The 20,484-nt window shown below is 36.0% G+C and overlaps 1 protein-coding gene across 1 annotated transcript; it reads left to right on the forward strand.

Moving 5' to 3' along the window:
- Window positions 1-8,407: 8,407 nt before the first annotated feature.
- On the forward strand, window positions 8,408-18,404 carry LOC111046020 (GATA zinc finger domain-containing protein 1). The gene is made up of 2 exons (XM_022331505.2): window positions 8,408-8,862; window positions 17,647-18,404. Exons 1-2 carry the CDS (start codon window positions 8,707-8,709, stop codon window positions 18,136-18,138), a joined length of 648 nt encoding a protein of 215 aa, XP_022187197.2. The 5' UTR covers window positions 8,408-8,706; the 3' UTR covers window positions 18,139-18,404.
- The last annotated feature ends 2,080 nt before the right edge of the window (window positions 18,405-20,484 follow it).

A 20,484-nucleotide genomic window follows, 5' to 3' on the forward strand; every position in this document is an offset into this window, starting at 1 on the left:
GAGGGCATGTGATTTGCCATCCTCTAAAGTTCTCTGGATGTTCAAGATTCAAGATTCGTTTATTTTCAGAACATTAAAAACAATAATGCAAGACATCATCAAAAAATATACAACAATCACAATTTTAACAATTTATCACAGGTCATAGAATTACATCACATTATTAAGTATTTCAAACTGTAAGGTTAGCAGTCAATTAAAACAAATATAGAATACCAGAAAACAGAAAAAATATATTAAATCAATACCAGGCACTTGTTGTGGATGGTGAGTTTCTAAATACATGTTGTGATGATGACAGTAAGCTATTTCCCTCAAAAAAGTTGGTCTGGTCATCTGCATCTTCATCTCTGTCACAATCACCTTTAAGAAGATAGTAACCATGGAGATAGGCCTGGAGAACTTAATCTTGAAAAAATTCCAAAGTAATTATAATATGACTAAAAATTCTCTTATCCAATATTAATACTGAGATTTGTGATTGTATTCAGAATAAAAAAATCCAGTAGATACTGGTCGGCCTGAGCTAAAACATAAATTTCTTTCCAATTTAGTTTACTTTACTCTAGTTTAGATTTATTTAACCAGCTTCAGAACAAAACTTATCCAACTAAATTAACACTGAGTCATATGTATGGGAACCCTTCAATAAATTGGAGACTGTTGTAGATATGATACTGTAACTTTCAGGATGAATATTGGTCAAATACCAATACCATATGTACCTTATGACATACAACTAAATTTCAACCCCTCATAAGGGGTGTAATATTACATTTTTTCTCGATTAAAATTGAATCTTCAATTCAAGATCTATAAAACTTGATAGTAAATATCAGAGTAATCGATATGCAGACAACTTTTTAACTGAGAATTTATCGTAAATAATTGTGTTGTACATTCCATGGTATCACCGAAACTGAGTAACAGAATTAACAGATAATAGATCATTATAAATATAGAGGATATATATAAATTTAAAATAAAAGTTTCGAAATAAAGTTTTATTGAGAACAAATGTAAAATGTAAATTCTAAACTTGTAATTTATAATTTTTTTGGAATTTAATATCGGTGACGTGTTCATGATGTCGACACTGATTTTGAGGTGGGGCTTTGCTTTGTAGTTGTTAGGCTCTCTCTAAAAAATGGTGGCTGGCTATGTGTTCTGGTTTTGTGTTCTCTGAATATTTTTCTGTTTAAGTGAATCTTTAATGTTTTAAATTGAGTTTTGAACAGTTTTATAGTGTTCTATTTTGTCTAAAATTGTTTTGTGTGTTTACAAGCCTATAGCCATTGTTTTTCAACTATATAAATGGATAAGTATTTAGCCTGTAATTATGTTAGATGCTTAAGTGTGTAAGGTATTATTTTTGTGGATTTGTGTTGTATATTGCCAAAATTCTTCTGAAGATTATAAGTTGGTTTGCTCTGAAAACTGGATTTCTCATTCATTAGCGATAGATCCATTCATAGTTTATCAAGAATCTACCATTTTGGAGCCGATAACTTCCTGTAGGTTAATAGGTGTGAAATGCTATCCAACCTATTTAGGAGAAATTGGTAGCACGGCAGGGGTCACTCGAATATTTTAAATGTAAACACCCATTGTGATCTAATCATTTTAAAAGCCCATTTGAAACAAAAAAGATGGCATCGACAAAAATGTTCTATGATACTTGTATCCAAAATGGCGGCTGATTGAAATTTTGTTTTCCCCCTGAATTATTCTCGAATGGGGCTTACAGTTCAATGAGCAAGGAAAGTTGTGTGAGTGTACCACACCAGATTTTTTAATTGCGTGTCGACGTATATAGCCTACAAATTTTTTGGAAATTTTGCATTCCAATGATAATATAAAAGGAAAAAGGAGCCTCCTTCATACGTCAATATTAGAGTAAAAATCAGACTATAGAATTATTCATCATAAATCAGCTGACAAGTGATTACACAGATGTGTGGAGAAGCCAGTCTATTGCTGTATTTCCATAAGGTCTATAGTTTCAATAATGCGTGAGGTCTACTGTTTACAGAACTACTAGTATCTAACACAGTCTCCAATTTATTGAAGGGTTCTCATACATAATATGGGTGTTTCACAAGATAAGAAACTTTGTATATGCAAGAAATTTGCGACATGTTAATCATTTTCATAGTCACACACATTCAAAGTTGCATATCTTGTGAAACACTTCATATAAAAGTGTTTAAAGTTTTGATCCTTCACGTATCCGTATGACATACCCCCCACTAGGAAATACTGAAATACTAAAATGCTTCTAACAGTTGATTCTCATAGAAAATAACCCTCGTGAGATGATTTCAGCCAAAAAATGTATTTTTTTTGTTAGGAAGGCCTTGAAAAGGTATTATAATGAAAAATTTGTATTTTGGCTGTAGGACATGATTTTCTTTTTTTGGGTGTATTCCCACTCCCACCACTATTAAATTCGAAAATTCCCAAGGAATCCTGTTCAGAATTAATTGTTCTTTCACGTGATGTGTGGGTTTCTATCTATACTAGAAAAATATTAAAGTTGTATAGGGTAAAAGTGGTAGGTTTGCATAATTTTGAAAACCCCTTAAAAATACCCATTTTTTGAAAATTTGTAGCTTTGGAACCAAAAATGGTAGAATCCTGTGCAACCACTCAATTTATTGGAAATTTTATTTAGGTACTTAAATTTTGTAGTGAATGATTTTTCTCCAAAAACTAGAAGTTTCCGAAATTAAATGGAAAAAATTAAAAAAGTCCGAAATTTTAGGGGGTTTTGGGGGTGAAGCTGCCCTCTGGCGTGTCAGCAAATTTCAGATTCGAATTCAGCACCTCAAAATACATATTAAACCATCGAGAAAAATTCTTTTGGGGCTGTTTCCTGAAAAACGACTATTTGACTGGAATACTTCTTATGTGTCTGTATGAGAGACAGAGAGGTAATGCGTCGCGCCCACTCCATCTGTCTCGATAGTGAGGTCCACGTTATAATGACAGTGGATAAAGATGAAAGAACAGTGTTGATGATTCTCTGCCCCAATTTATTATATCTCTACATTGTCAAAAACAGATTTGGCATCGTTGCGGAGCCAGAAAAGGATAGTGCTACCTGCTTTGTCGAATGATAGACAAGGATAGCAACACCAATGTTAATCAAATAAAATACTATCATTATAACGTTAACCTCACTATAGGCTAAAAACTGTAGAAGGAGGAATGGGTTTCTTCTCTTCATGTTAAATGTAATAATATCTTAAATATCTTACAGACTTTAGTTATCTAATAATTTTATGATGCGCGAGTTGAATTTTGCCAGCACGCAATCAGGTGATCGATACCATAGAGAAACAATAGCGTAAGTAGATATCCCATATTTTATAGGGCGTTTATGTCGCAACTTTTACTGTTATCTCAAGCCGATTATTGTCGATTTTTACTGTTTTGACCGGGTAAGAGTGTATGAACGGCATAATATGAAAGACTACCAGCGTCATAAAGCTTCACGGGAAAGAACTACGTAGACTATCAGCTTGAGATAACAGTAAAAGTTGCGACATAAACGCCCTATACCATGGGTGTTTCACAAGATAAGAAACTTTGTATATGCAAGAAATTTGCGACATGTTAATCATTTTCATAGTCACACATATTCAAAGTTGCATATCTTGTGAAACACTTCATATAAAAGTGTTTAAAGTTTAGATCCTTCAAAGTTGCATATCTTGTGAAACACTTCATATAAAAGTGTTTAAAGTTTTGATCCTTCACGTATCCGTATGACATACCCCCCCACTAGGAAATACTAAAATGCTTCTAACAGTTGATTCTCATAGAAAATAACCCTCGTGAGATAATTTCAGCCAAAAAATGTATTTTTTTTTGTTAGGAAGGCCTTGAAAAGGTATTATAATGAAAAATTTTTATTTTGGCTGTAGGTCATGATTTTCTATTTTTGGGTGTATTCCCCCTCCCACCACTACTAAATTCGAAAATTCCTAAGGAATCCTGTTCAGAATTAATTGTTCTTTCACGTGATGTGTGGGTTTCTATCTTACTAGAAAAATATTAAAGTTGTTTTAGGGTAAAAGTGATAGGTTTGCATAATTTTGAAAACCCCTTAAAATACCCCTTTTTGAAAATTCGTAGCTCTGGAACCAAAAATGGTAGAATCCTGTGCAACCACTCAATTTATTTGAAATTTTATTAGGTACTTAAATTTTGTAGTGAATGATTTACTCCAAAAACTCGAAGTTTCCGAAATTAAATGGAAAAAATTAAAAAAGTCCGAAATTTTAGGGGGTTTTAGGGGTGAAGCTGCCCTCTGGCGAGTCAGCAAATTTCAGATTCGAATTCTGCACCCCAAAATACATATTAAACCGTCGAGAAAAATTCTTTCGGGGCTGTTTCCTGAAAAACGACCATTTGACTGGAATATGTGTCTGTATGAGAGACAGACGGGTAATGCATCGCGCCCACTTCATCTGTCTCGATAGTGAGGTCCACGTTATAATGACAGTGGATAAAGATGAAAGAACAGTGTTGGTGATTCTCTACCTCAATTTATTATATCTCTACTTTGTCAAAACAGATTTTGCATCGTTGCGGAGCCAGAAAAGGATAGTGCTACCTGCTTTGTCGAATGATAGACAAGGATAGCAACACCAATGTTAATCAAATACTATCATTATAACGTTAACCTCACTATAGGCTAAAAACTGTAGAAGGAGGAATGGGTTTCTTCTCTTCATGTTAAATGTAATAATATCTTACAGACTTATATATCTTACGCCCTATACCATGGGATATCTACTTATGCTATTGTAACAGAATAGATACAGAATGGAAACTTTTAATCAAACGCCTATCTAACCAATGCTTTTTACATGACCCCAATACTAAACACGTCACGTGACCTTGGGAAGTTCCAATCCTGGTCTTCTGATTGGCTCGTGGCAGTGAACGAGATTAATTGATCCGGATCTTTAAAGTGATCCGAACCTACCATCAATACTATTACAATGCGGCGCTTCCTAACAAGATGGCGGATTTTGGCGTTATTAGTAGTATTTGAGATGTGGTTAAATAGGGCACGGTATAGGGTGTAAGCTATAGAGAATAGGGTGCAGGGTATGAGGTATACGGTATAGGGTATAGGGAACAGAGAATCAATAATAAGATTATTATTCTCTACAGCAAATAAATATCTGCTCAATCATCCACAATCTGAGAATTGCGCTCTAGCTCTCAGCAGCTGGACCTGCTAGCTAAATACAGTATATCAATCTCAATTATGTGGTAATTAAAGTTTAGAGGATAAGGTTTCGGGTGTCGGATTTCTGAATCGCGAGCCTGCAGCTGCGAAAGGATTTTCAGCAATTCTGAATTCGCTCTCAATCGTCTGAAACGCTTTTAAATTAATAGTCAGTATGTCGACTATTATGAGAGGATAGAAAAGATTTTTCACAGACACAGTCTGTAGAATAATCGGGAAGACAACAGTCTGTGGTTGTCAGGGTAGGAAAGGATTTTTCCAGGATTTTCCACAAGGAAAATATCGAGTCAGAGACTCCTAATTCAGGAAAAGATTCCAATAGACTTTTCCAAGTAATTGCCAGTCTAAGGACTACCACAAGTTCAATCTCTAATTTGCAACTGAGATCACGGGAAAATTCGTGAATTTTCCACAGGGAAAACCAGCAAATAATATTTGCTATCAAAGAAGACAGGTTTCTAAGAATTTTAGAAAGGATTCGCAGGTCTGAAAACCCGCGACTAGGACGATCTCGAATCTGGAACTGAGATCAGGAAGGATTTTAACACAGGAAGAATTAAGAGAAAGAAAGAGAAAGGATGCCGCAGTCTAGAAACTTCGGCGAGGAAGTCCTCAAGCTGTACCTGAGAGCTAGAAGGATTTTAGAATAGGGAAAGTGAAGAGAAAGAAAGAGAATGGACGTCGCAGTCTAGAAACTTCGACAAGGACGAACTCAAGCTGCACCTGAGTTCTCTAGGAAAAGGATTGGACTTTTCCTACTTGGAATTACAGCAAGTCAGAAACTGCTAAGCGAATTTAAAATACAAGGCCACTCTATAGTATGAAAACTAAGCAAGGAAAATTTACCATAAATGATAATAATCTTACTAGAAGGATAAAATTAATCGAGAAAACTTTTCTCAAAAGGAACAGGGATTTACCCACAAGAATAAAAATTAATTGAGTAAAACTATTCTCAAAAAGGACAGGGATTTCCCTACAAGAATAAAAATTCAATGGAGAAAAATTACTCTTTGAACTAAAGGCCACCTTACTACAGAGAAGGAAAAATATACGGACTACCAGTCCTGACATACAATTATCTGAATCGACGTGGATACTGATACGGAGAATAGCAAACCGATTCCCACTTCCCGTATTATAAGTTAATTAAAAACGTCGTGAAGCGACAGAGTCGAGACTTATAAATTAAGTACTCAAAAATAACCCGCTATAAGAGCCTAGCTAAATTTCCCACTTAACTATTTGTAGCACAAACTTGAGATCCCTTACAGGTTCCAAAACCAAAGATAACTCGTTCACCCCCAGTGATACAAATTTAGGAAAAATAACCGACAAGAAAGAAAATCCACCTTCAAATACAGTCGGCAATTCGACATACAATATTCCATTCACTAAAATACAGAATAGAATATTAACCCTCTAGTACACCACTATTGGGAGCGCCGCACGGAACGCAGCCGTACACGAACCCGTTCACCGAACAACTGCTTCTCTCCCAGGTCTTCTTGAAGCAGCACCCGGTCGCTGAAAAATTAGGAGGCCGGGGGAAAAAAGATTGCCAACCAATGAGAGTCTGAAAAGACGATCACGCCACTGGTCATGTGACAGGGTTTGACTCAGCTGCTCCTGATGTTAAGGGTGCAGCTAATGATGACAATGATACTAATTGCTACACTAATTCAGGCCGGTAAACAATATTTCTATTCCAGAAATTACAAGAAGAATGATACCCAACCCGACTCGGTAGCCGCTTATCGTTTTGATGATACGGCTGCTGCTGATTCATAGGGATGGGCGACGATGGTGATAATGCATACACAACTACAAGTCCAACAAAATATATCTGGCAGTCAACCCTATTCTTATTCTAAAATAGAATAAATTCGCTAATTTTACACTAGACGACGGCTCTCCATCCGTCACAAAAATTCACTTTGTGACAATCTATACTAGAAAAATATTAAAGTTGTATAGGGTAAAAGTGGTAGGTTTGCATAATTTTAAAAACCCCTTAAAAATACCCCTTTTTTGAAAATTCGTAGCTCTGGAACCAAAAATGGTAGAATCCTGTGCAAGCACTCAATTTATTGGAAATTTTATTTAGGTACTTAAATTTTGTAGTGAATGATTTTTCTCCAAAAACTCGAAGTTTCCGAAATTAAATGGAAAAAATTAAAAAAGTCCGAAATTTTAGGGGGTTTTGGGGGTGAAGCTGCCCTCTGGCGTGTCAGCAAATTTCAGATTCGAATTCAGCACCCCAAAATACATATTAAACCGTCGAGAAAAATTCTTTCGGGGCTGTTTCCTGAAAAACGACCATTTGACTGAAATACTTCTTATGTGTCTGTATGAGAGACAGAGAGGTAATGCGTCGCGCCCACTCCATCTGTCTCGATAGTGAGGTCCACGTTATAATGACAGTGGATAAAGATGAAAGAACAGTGTTGATGATTCTCTGCCCCAATTTATTATATCTCTACATTGTCAAAAACAGATTTGGCATCGTTGCGGAGCCAGAAAAGGATAGTGCTACCTGCTTTGTCGAATGATAGACAAGGATAGCAACACCAATGTTAATCAAATACTATCATTATAACGTTAACCTCACTATAGGATAAAAACTGTAGAAGGAGGAATGGGTTTCTTCTCTTCATGTTAAATGTAATAATATCTTAAATATCTTACAGACTTTAGTTATCTAATAATTTTATGATGCGCGAGTTGAGTTTTGACCGGGTAAGAGTGTATGAACGGCATAATATGAAAGACTACCAGCGTCATAAAGCTTCACGGGAAAGAACTACGTAGACTATCAGCTTGAGATAACAGTAAAAGTTGCGACATAAACGCCCTATACCATGGGCACAGAATAGATACAGAATGGAAACTTGTAATCAAACGCCTATCTAACCAATGCTTTTTACATGACCACAATACTAAACACGTCACGTGACCTTGGGAAGCTCCAATCCTGGTCTTCTGATTGGCTCGTGACAGTGAACGAGATCAATTGATCCGGATCATTAAAGTGATCCGAACCTACCATCAATACTATTACAATGCGGCGCTTCCTAACAAGATGGCGGATTTTGGCGTCAGTGTATAGCCAAGCTTCCGTACTGTATATATACTATATACTGTATATGCTATTGTTTCTCTATGTCGATACTCAGACACAATCAGCTGATTGTTACCGGGAACACAGAATACTTTCGAATAAATCTGTAATAACTGTGACCGGTGCCGGTCGTTACTCAGTATGTTAGACAATGAAAGTCAGCTGATCGAACAAATGAGGTTATGCTCATGATCAACGGTGTTTGTTTATTAAATTTGTCGGCCTATTATTACAAGTTTTAATGCCGTATTCATCTTAAATTGGTGTACAAGATAATCTTTATTATCTTTCGTATTTTGTATGTTTTTATAATAGTCCCATGTCCTCTTACTATAAACAGGTATGCAGTAATTGTTCAGCTACTGAAAGTAATAATTGGAAAAAAGTTGAAGAGCTTGGAACATGGGTATGCAGCAATTGCTTTGATGATATTATTGCAGAGAATGCATCAAGTGACGAGGAAGCAACAAGTCAGGTACAGTAGCATGTTAGTTTCGTGGAGACGAATTTGAATTTTCTATACATTCTATTACTCTTTTGTCACTATTTTGATATTGGACAAATATTATACAAATATTTTTCAACTTTACCCAACGGCTTGCCTATCTTGTCACAACGATAACGTATAGATCGATGCTATACGGTATGATACATTAACGACACTTACACCTGCTCCTCTGTAGAATGAGGAAGAATGTGGTACAATGTTCATTACAGCTTACCTAGTAGAAAGACTGTGAGGATTATTTAAAACTGTGTTTGTATGAGGGAAAATGCATGATATGCACCTTTAGGCGTGGTCTGCAGGCTTTAATACCTTCAGCTTCATCCATTACCCACAATTGTGGGATCGATGGCGTCAAAAAATCAAAACACATGAAAAAAACTGTAAAAGTTCAGATGGCAGTGATCCAGTGCTCACGCTCTCAATAAAAATTCAAATTATCACCCATAAATTCGTTTTACACTGTAATAGGCCTATGCCTTAGCACACAGTAGCTTCCGGACGGCTCTCCTGAAGGCGGCTTTATCCAATTGCTTCACACTATTAGGCAGCTTGTTGTAGAATTTCAGGGCTGAAATCCTGTAACTGGTCTGTGATCGGTGGTGGCGTCTCCTGGGGGATATCCAATAGCTCACTGCGCCTGGTGCTGTGGCGGTGGATGTCACTACGGGCAGCTAGAGTATGCTGTATCTTCTTGACATACAACAAGCACAGGAGGATGTAATGGCTGAAGACAGTCAGTACACCAAGGCGAGAAAAGATGGGCTTACAGTGGGCAAGATGGTCGCTGCCTGTTATAATTCTTAAAGCTCTCTTTTGCAGCCTCATGACATCAGCAGCCCCTGCCGAATGACTCCACAGGAGCAATCCATAAGTGATGTGGCAATGGAAGAGAGCGTGATACATCATTAAGAGATACCTCTCTGTCACCAGGCCCCTCATCCTGAGCAGCAGGAAGCAAATGCGGGAGAGTCGGCTGGTTACCTGCTGTAAATGACTGTTCCAGCTGAGTTTGCAGTCCAAGACAAAACCCAGCAGCTTTACTGGATTCTGAGGGTCACGCAGTTCTCGTGACAAGCTGCAGATGATCCTTTGGGTCTTGTCCTCATTCAGCTGGAATCGATTAGCGAGGAAGTGGCAGATCGAAGATGCTCTGCAGACGCCTCCAAAATCCGCTCAAGCTCAGCACCCGATGACAGAAGTGATGCATCATCCGCAAACATCAGAGAAGAACCATTGTCTTCGAGGTCGTTTATCATGACAAGGAACAGTGTAGGCCCCAGCACCGATCCCTGAGGAACACCAAAAGCCACCGGAAGGGTCTGGGAGTTTACACCACTGAGGGAGACAAGCTGAATCCTTCCAGAAAGGTATGAGCCCAAGATGGAAAGGGACGAGTCCCTTGGACCTTAGCAACTGAGTTTTCTTAGTAGAATGTGATGGTCCACACAGTCAATTGTTTCATTTACAAACAAGACTTGATTTCAGATCATGCTGGATTATTGCTTGAATTTGGAATGCCATTGAATGAATTGATTAAAAATCGCAATGGTTTGAATCAAAAGAAACCATCAGTAAGAAAATTTCGGCTACTGAGACAGGAAAACCTAAATTAAATGAGTCACTACTAAATTATGATTGGTCAAAAATATATGATGTAAATAGAATGACTTCCATGTTTTTAAATGCTATTGTGTATTTTCTCAATCTACACTGTCCTTTAATCAAGCCTAGATCTACAAAAATGAAAAATAAGAAATGATACACAACGGAATTGACAACAATGAAACAACATCTTATGATTTTGTATAGTCTATGGAAAGCCACAGGAGGAGATGTGGAGAAAAATAACTTTAAAGAATACAAGGAAAAGTATAGAAAGGCATTGACACTAGCACAAGTTGCCGCAAATAATAAATTGATTTTGGAGTCAAAAAACAAATGCAAAACTGCATGGAAAATAATAAATTCTATTAAGGACACTACAACACCTGCACTAACTGATGTGAAGATTTCACCAGACGAATTTAACGATATCTTTGTAGACGTTCCTGATAATGTCACTGGCCATCAGCAGAGCTGTCAAAACTCACTTACCTATTCAGATTTTCTTAGAGCCAACACAGGTATACGAAGGAATGACAACGAAACTGCATGTAAGTTTTCCTGGATTAATGTGGACACGAATATAATAAAGAAAATTGTAATAAAAATGAGCTCATCACGCAGTGAAGATGTCTTTGGAATTTCAAATTTCTTACTGAAGAACATCATTGATTCAATCGATATTCCATTGGTATTCATAATAAATTATATTTTTTAATCTGGAGTTTTCCCCGACTGTTTGAAACAATCAGTAGTCAACTCCATTCACAAAAAGGGTGATAAGAAGCTACCCGAAAATTTTAGACCTGTTGCGATAGGACCAATTGTCAGTAAAGTGATTGAAACTTGTATATTAATACCACTTACTGAACATTTCACTGCTAATAAATTGCTCAATAATAATCAATTTGGCTTTCGAAACAAATGTTCCACTACTATGGCTTTGGAGAAAATTGTGGAGTTTATACTTGAGGGATTTGAGAGAGGTTCAGTTATTGGTGGTGGCCTGCTGGATCTGAGCAAGGCTTTCGACACTGTGTCACACTCAATTCTATGCAAGAAACTTGAATATTATGGAATTAATCAAATGCTACTTGAAAGATAGAATTCAAATAGTCAGAGTCGATAATAATTATTCAGCTCCTAGATTCACAAAAGCAGGCGTTCCGCAAGGATCTGTACTGGGCCCGTTTTTATTCATTGTCTATATCAATGACTATAGTGTGAATGTCCTATCTTATTCAGTATTATATGCTGACGATACCACAGTTCTGAGCATTGATAAGAATGAGAACGTTGTTTTAAGTCAACTCAACAATGCTTTAGAGAGTTCAAAGCGATGGTACACAGCTAATCACTTGGCATTGAATGAGAGAAAATGTGAAAATATAATATTCTCATTAAGAAATACATCTAGTGAACGGTATGAGAATTATATGAACCCTGTGGAATTGTTAGGAGTCATGTTAGACAGTAAGCTGTGCTGGACCAATCAAATTGATTTCCTTTGCAGAAAACTATCCCGCAGCTTATACGCTCTGAAGAGACTGAGGCTTTGTGTCAGTAAAGAAGTGCTGATATCAGCCTATTACGGTTTATTTCATTTGAGCTTATTTGAGTTTATTTCATTTCTCACTTGAGCTATGGACTTCGCCTATGGGGGAACTGCAGTGGTATGAAGAGGGTTTTTGTATGGCAGAAAAAGGCAATCAGATGCATCGTTGATCTGAGGAATGATGAATCATGCAGGTAAGCCTTCCCAGAACTTCAGATAATGACACTGCCATGCATGTACATATTTTGTAATCTGATGCACATGAGAAAAAATGAAACCAACTATCGACAAAGAGAAATGAAACCATACGACAAGAGGAGATTCACAGCTACGCAACAAGACAGCGTTCGTTTCCTGACAACACCTCATATCCGTCTCAGCAAGACCTTCAAGAGTCACAAGTTCCAGCAGTTCCGAATCTTCAATAAGATGCCCCAAAGAATTAGTCAACTACCGGAACCAAGATATAAGGCAGTTATATGTAAGTGGCTGAAAGAAAAAGCATTTTATGATTTAAATGAATATATGAACTGTACTGACATGCCTAGTGACACTCAATGGCAGCATAGATTATATATGTGTATATATTGTATTTTGTTCTTTTCCATACAAAATGACGATGCCTATTGTACAGTGTTGTATTTAATGGCAAATAAATATTCTTATTCTTATTCTTATTCAAAAGCTCCGCTCAGATCACACAGAGCCAGAGCAAGAGACTCACCATCCTCGAAGGCAGCATCAATCCGCTCAGCCACTTGGTCGACTGCACCCACTGTTGATCTCCCAACTCGGAAACCAAACTGCATGTTGAAGAACAGGCCATTCTCCTCAAAAAAGCCTCCAGCTGAGGCTTTATCACTGCCTCAATCACCTTGCCAAAGACAGGAGTTATGGAGATTGGTCTGAAGCTACGAAGGTTCTCACGATCACCCTTCTTGAAGACTGGGACAGTTCTTGATGTTTTCAAGAAATCAGGAAAATTTCCAGACTTCAAGCACTCATTGACAGATGCAGAGAGAGGAACTGCAATGGCATCAACAACCTCTCGAAGCATACTCACAGACATGCCAAACACATCTGGACTTTTTGAGGGTTTGAAAGAGCATAAATGATCTTCCTCAAGGCAGCTGGTGTGGTGGGGCGGAAGAAGGAGAGGCTCATGGTGAGGCGGAGGTCAAACTCTTGGGTTTTGTGATGAACCCCACTCTATCATGGAAGCGTCATATTGGCATGCTTTGCAATCGACTGGCCAGGGTGACATTTTCGATGCGGAAACTGAAGCTAAAACTAAAACTAAAAGCCAACTACTTGATTTCAGACTACCATAGGATGTTCCATAGTCATATAAGCTATGGCTCCATAGTACGGCCATGCGGGTACTGCGAAAGGATTCTCCGTGTCATCACGTTATCACATTACCTGGAGCACTGCCGGCCGGTTTTCAAACGTTTGAAAATACTGACGTTCTACTCTCAGTACATGTTTAGCTCTCCTCCGAAGGAGTGAGTTCATGCCTTCCGGGAGAAAGGCCAGCTCCACCATCACGATACCAGGAGACGAGGCAACATTGACCTGCCCTACTCCAGACTGTTGAAAGCACATAAATGCTACCCCTTACAAACTCAACATTTCTCAATAGACTGTCGATTTGTGTTTGTGAGCTGGAGTATATAATGGTTTTTAGGCTGTTACATGAGAAACTTGATCAACTACCAACTACTCATTGAGAGAGGATGAAACCAGCGGACTTGTTGAACAGTTTGACACTGTATCATAGTTTGGAGTGACAGTCCATCTACAGAGCCACAGGAAACACACTATCTCCATTCATATCAAGTTATTTGTGTTTTCAATTGTTCTAAACTTTTGCGAAGTCTGTCTGCCTACTGCCGGCCATGGACTGAATATACTGAATTACTATTAATTGGTATAGTAGGTTATTCTTCCTCCTAGTGTACATCTGGGGAACAAAAAATTACAGTAAGCTACAGTAAAACTTCTAAAATTTGTTCTTGTATATTACTCTATTCTCATAAATAATATTAATTTTTTTTCTGGACAAAATTTTTCTAAATTAGTATACCTCCTCACTGCAGCAAAGCTATATAGCCTACGCGAGACTATAGCCTAGTAAGAAAATAAATTAACAGCATTAAAATCAACATTAGAGTACATAGAAGGGTTTAAGGCTTTTATTCTGTCAATGTGAGTAGTGTCTTTCACAGCTATAACATTAGAGGTAGTTGCATGATCCACTCGACTTCACTTCGCCCGAGTAAGACAAGAGACTCTTCTCCTAATGCGGCTCTAGAAATGTTTAACAAGCTTCCTAGACAGCTCAGCACAACCTTGAACACCAATGAGCATCCCGGCATTCAAGGTCAAGCTGAAGTGTTGGCTGAAGGTGTAATTCCTTAGCGACAACTTGAGCTGCCGCGGCTAGATCAATTAAACTATACATTGTTTAGATTTGATGATTCAGTAGATATTAATCATAAAAGTAAAACACTTCTTATTTATCTGCCGCCATAAAGTTTATGCAAAATAACAATTCAATGAATCTTTATTCTTTATTGATTGATACAATAAGTAAATCATCAAAAATCATAGAATGTAATGAATTTAAAGGCTATGTGCTCTAACTGCGGCAGCACTTGAGTTGTCGCCAAGGAATTACACCCTCAGTGAAACCTCTTTCTATAGGTTACTTGAGTTTGTTAAAGTCATCATTCACATACTATCTTGATATTTCATGGTTTTTTCTATTCTGTAAAGCGATCTATCTGGCTCCGCTGATGTTCCCTTTCATATACGATATACTCTTCTCCTGTTGATGCTGTAACATGCAGTGTTCATCTGTCAAATTATAATATAGCATTCTGATTTGGGGACATTCTGCGCATGTCAAATTTATCCTATTCCAGAAAATAATCACTTCTGTGATGACATAATACAGTGAGTATGATGCTCACGGCCAGTTCATATTTTAGCATTTGGGCTTTCACACAGTTTATGTTATTTATAAATTAGCATCTTTCCTATATGTCAAGAAAACATCTCCACATTCACAAGAAGAGATGTTTCTAATAGTTGTTTGTAGTTCTGTGCTGATAGTGAGTTAGTGAAGATGTTCAACTGCTTGCCACATTCATTAAAGGTGTACCCAGTTAACGACGTCATCACAAAGAATTTTGACCGGCTGTAGGATTATCTATTCTTAACTTGAATGGTCTGTGACACTGCTAACACTTATTATGTTTCTCAGTTTCAAAATATGATCGATCTATTCTATCCATGGGAGCCTGATCATTGGCCACAATATTAGGTATTTGGTTATTCTAATACACATTGCAATAAATAATAAATAAATATGGGAAACCAAGTAACTATTGAGAAATGTATGGTCAAGTAATAAAGTATGTCAGTGAGTAAATAAATGAAATAAATAAATACCTTTATTGTCACAGAATGTTTCCACATTATAGACAACGTCATGGTTGGTAACTCTACTAAATAATACAAGGCAAACATGAGCCTGCAACAAGCACACATAGTCAATTTTACAAAGTTCAAATACATCCATTACATTCTAAATTAGATATCAATTATCTTTCCCAATCACTTATCAACTACTTATATATCAAATAGAAAGAAAAATAAAAATCTCAGTACCCTTTTTGAATTAGTTAATCACAGATTAACCTTTTGAATTATTGATCATAGATTAAATAATTCAAAAAGGGTACTGAGATTTTTATTTTTCTTTCTATTTTTATTACAAGTAGCCCTATACAGAAAAGAGATAAATACTTATATATCATTTATAATATTAATTATATATACATTTTTCAGTTTATAGAAAATTAGTCGGCTATTTTATATGGGGTTTCTTCTATTAAAGCTTCCTTTACTTTCAACTTAAAAGCTCTTTTACATAAAGATCTTATAGTGGCAGGAAAATAATTATAAAGTTTCACAGCCATATAGGGATTTAGTTTTTGAGATGTACTGTGCTGATACCTATGAACTCTTAAGCTATTTTCATTTCTTGTTGCATAATTATGGTGGTGCCTATTCACATCAAATTTTACAATGTTAAGATGTACATATACAACTGTGAAATAAATATAGAGAGCTGGGAATGTCATCACTCTCATTTTTTTAAACAAAGGTTTGCAGCTTTCTCGGTATTTCGCATTGCATAGGAGCCTCATTATCTTTTTTTGCAACTTGAGAATTTTAATTGCCTCAGGATTATTTCCCCAGATCATAACACCGTAACAAAAGAGGCTCTGTACATGATCATAATAAACCTTGAGCAATATTTCAACTCCTACACATGTTCTCAACCTTTTAATAAGATAAAGACCTTTTGAGACGTTCCTTATTACATAGTTAATATGATGATTCCATGTCAGGTGTCTGTCAATCCAGATACCAAGAAACTTGCCACAGGGCAGTTACTGGAATCATAATTTTTTCTAAACGTGAAATAGATATCACTAATTTTTTCCTCATTCAATGAAAGGTTATTCGCCGAGCACCAATCTTTTAAATCAGTTGTGTAATTGGATAGAGCATTTTCAACTTCAGAATTTGTCTAACCTTTAACCTTCAAGCCAAAATCATCAGCAACCAAAAAGCCATACTTAGATTCACTTGCAATAGAGTCAGGAAGATCATTAATGTATATATTGAAGAGTATAGGTCCCAATGAAGACCCTTGAGGTACTCCATAACTTATGTGTAGACCTTTAGAAAGACTACCATTTGTATACACAAATTGCGTTCTATTGCTCAAGTATGATAAGATAGTTTTAACTGAGGTTGTATCTAAACCATAATGTTTAAGTTTATTGCACAGAAGTTTGTGCTCTACAGTATCGAATCCCTTTGTCATATCGTATGACCTGAATCCAACACTCGACCCCTGATTCAAATCAGACACAACAGAGCTGATAACAGAAGAAACTGCATGACTAGTTCCCCTCCCTACCTGGTCTCAAGCCAAACTGAGTTTCAGTCAACAAATTGTTTCTTTCAAAAAAATCAGAGAGTTGATTATGCAGCAGAGACTCGAATAACTTAGAAAAAATAGGTACAATATGTATTGGTGTATAGTTATTTAAATCCTTTTTGCTTCCTTTCTTGGAAATAGGTAATACCTTGACATTGTTCAGCTTACTTGGATACACGCCTTTATCAATACACTCATTGAACAAATATATATAATATACCTCACATATAGAAGGAGAAGCTATCTTCAATATCAAACAATTGATATTATAAATGTCGTAACATTCACTATTGCTTAAGGAACATATATTTGAATACATAGTTTCCACCGTTACATGAGTAGGGTTGTTTGTTAATATCTCTTAAGCCCTTACTCTAGGATACCTATTTAATCTGATGTATCATACTACTCCTGAACTGCAGAGCATTGTTGAGGTTCTGTTCAGAGCTAGAGATGAAGTGTGGTTTCAACCTCCTTTTAGAACCTATAGATTCAATTATCAATTAGATTTAATATGTGTCCTTGAAACAGGGTCTTATTCGACAAATATTAATATTGGTATCTTTATTTTCAGATAACAACACGTAAATGCCTAAGAGTGACAAGGAGTGCAAGGATCTATCCTCCTCAAACATCATCCACTCATCAGGACACTGAAAGAGGCCGAAGATGGATTTTCAAGAAGAAGATTCCTTGCAAAAATACTAAAAGAAACATTCATCCATTCACATCGAATGAACTGCAGAGCAACGCTGGGGTTCTGTTCAGAGCTGGAGATGTTGTGCGGTATCACATTAATGAGCAACAGATCCGTTACGCACAGCTTAGAAAATTTATGAGAATTTACGAAGAAAAAAGAGCATCCGTTTTGTGGCTTCTACCTACATTTTGTACTGATTGCTATCCAGAGACTGACTTCAATCCTTCAGATTATACGGCAGGAAAAGAGGACGAACTCACTTACAGTTTGGAATGCATGACTTTTGTTATGCATCTACCGACCAATTTCTTCAAAGAATACTTGCAAAGAGTATATCGACACGGAAAGAATATTATCAGATATTAAGTAAAATGAAATAAGTTAGGGCCAGACCATATTTAGCGTTTTTCTGGCGACAACCCAATCAGTCAATCGGAGAGCTTCCTGCACTGTTGACTCTAAAAACGTCTGAAAAACGCTTAATAAGGTCTGGCCCTAAGAGTGAAATAATTCAGTTAAGTTTGATGATAGTTTCAAATAAAATAATTATAAAATTCGATAAATTGAGAATAATTTATTTCATTTTATACGAGTTTATCATTATTATTATTATTATATTGTGGATCTATTAATTTCAATCTACTAATTTTTCCCAATACCACGTAATCCACAATTCTGGGTTTTACTGAGAGGCAGCATTTCTCGTGAATGGTCGGTCTTTGAGTGAAATTTGTTTCCAAGTTCAATGAATTTGTAGCCTATCTATAGTAATTATATTTCACAAAATCATGATGAACACGATTGTCCAAATTGGACGGAGTGGATTTGAATATTTGAGGGATGAAATGTTGTTTTAATCTTAATATTTCATTGAACGAGCGTTAGTGAGCTAATTTTATTTTTGACTCAAGGTCAAAATCGTTGTCCGTCTGTTTGTTTGTATGTTCTATTATAACTTTGGAACACTTTGATCAATCATTTTCGTTTGATGGTCTTCTTCTCCAAAATAGAAATGTCTAAACAGCCAAATCCAAACAGTAGAAATCACAATCCAAAAAAATGATCATATAGTTAACAAAAGTTAGTGAATGCAGCGGCTTTGACGTTGAAATTGGTCAAGTACTGCACAAAAAAATGCTCTATCAGTATTGAGAAGGAAGTGTCCAGAACTGTACTAAAAAATCTAGATGCTTCTAGTCACATCCTTCTTTCAAAACTTTTTTCCAATACCTAATTGTAATTCTGCAAATATAATATGAAATCCATTTTATCCCAAAGTCTCATTATACAGAGTGACACAGAAAAACGGGAACTTTTAAAAACGCCATAAAATATTAGTGGGAAGGGTAAAAATGATTTTATTCAAACTAATGTAAAGTTCAAGACTTGCCATTTGAGAATTATTAATAACATCTATCACTTTTTGACAATTACTCCTGAACGAATACACTCTTGAAATATATTGTGTTGACGATTCCTCATTGATCGCTGCAACATCTGCGTTTCCTGGTACCATGATCTGTCCACCTGCGATTTTCTGTTTTTGGAGCTATCTCAAATCAAACGTTTTCACCAAACTTGACCAATAACTGTGTTAAAATCATAACAAACTATTTAAAATGAAATTAACAATATCCCAGCTGAAATTTTGCAGCAATCGTTCAGGAATCTCAACACAGATTTCAAGAGTGTATTCGTGTTGGAGGAAGCCATCTTGAAGAAGTATTTGTCAGAAAGTGATAGATGTTATTAATAATTCTCAAATGGCAAGTCTTAAACTTTACATTAGTTTGAATAAAATAATCTTTGCCCTTCCCACTAATGTTTTATGGCGCTTTTAAAAGTTCCCGTTATTCTGTGTCACTCTGTATATTCTAAATTTTAGAATATTTTATTTCTTGATTTTAGAATATTATACAAACTTTATTTATAAATTTTATCCCAACTTCTGGCTAATTTTAATTGGCTCTTCTTTCATTATTTTGAATTTGATAGGCGATAGAGAAATATTATCTCCTTCATTTAAATACTGTGTTCTACACAGTATTTAAATGTAGTTTTAAATGTATTTTATAAAATGTATTTTTATTGTAGTTTTCTACAATAAAAATGCCAGATAAACATATTTTCCGTAATTTTTCTGTACTCAATTCAATTGGAAATGGAGCAGATGAATTATTTTACAAATGCGTTAATATAGGTAGCTACAATATTACAGTACACGATACTACTGTACTAGTTTATTGAGAAGGAAGCATGCGTTTAATTGAACTTTAAAATAAGTCTTCTAAATTCAAAATTAAAATTTTTCATCTATTTTTGGTGGTTTAAATGTGAGGTCTTTATGAGGAATATTATTTTAATGGTTAATAAATAAATAAATTTTACTGTCGTAAACCAATTATAGGTAATTGACAAAGTCACACAGTAAACAAAATATAGAACACAAATACATTCATTCAGGTCCTACAGTATAAAAAATCGTTCCAACAATATATGGTCTTTCAACACGCTAATTAAATCGTAATTTCTTGATTGGAATAATGGTAGCACAACATTTGATCTCTATAGGCAACTTATTATAGATTCTTAGTCCTATGCTGTCATAATGCTTCATGCTTGTGGAAAGACCTATGGTATGATATGGTATATCAACTTGATGTTTATACCTATTATTATGAGTATGAATTTTGCATCTGGTCTTCAAATTCG

Source organism: Nilaparvata lugens, chromosome 1 (assembly GCF_014356525.2).
Source record: "Nilaparvata lugens isolate BPH chromosome 1, ASM1435652v1, whole genome shotgun sequence".
NCBI lineage: Eukaryota > Metazoa > Arthropoda > Insecta > Hemiptera > Delphacidae > Nilaparvata > Nilaparvata lugens.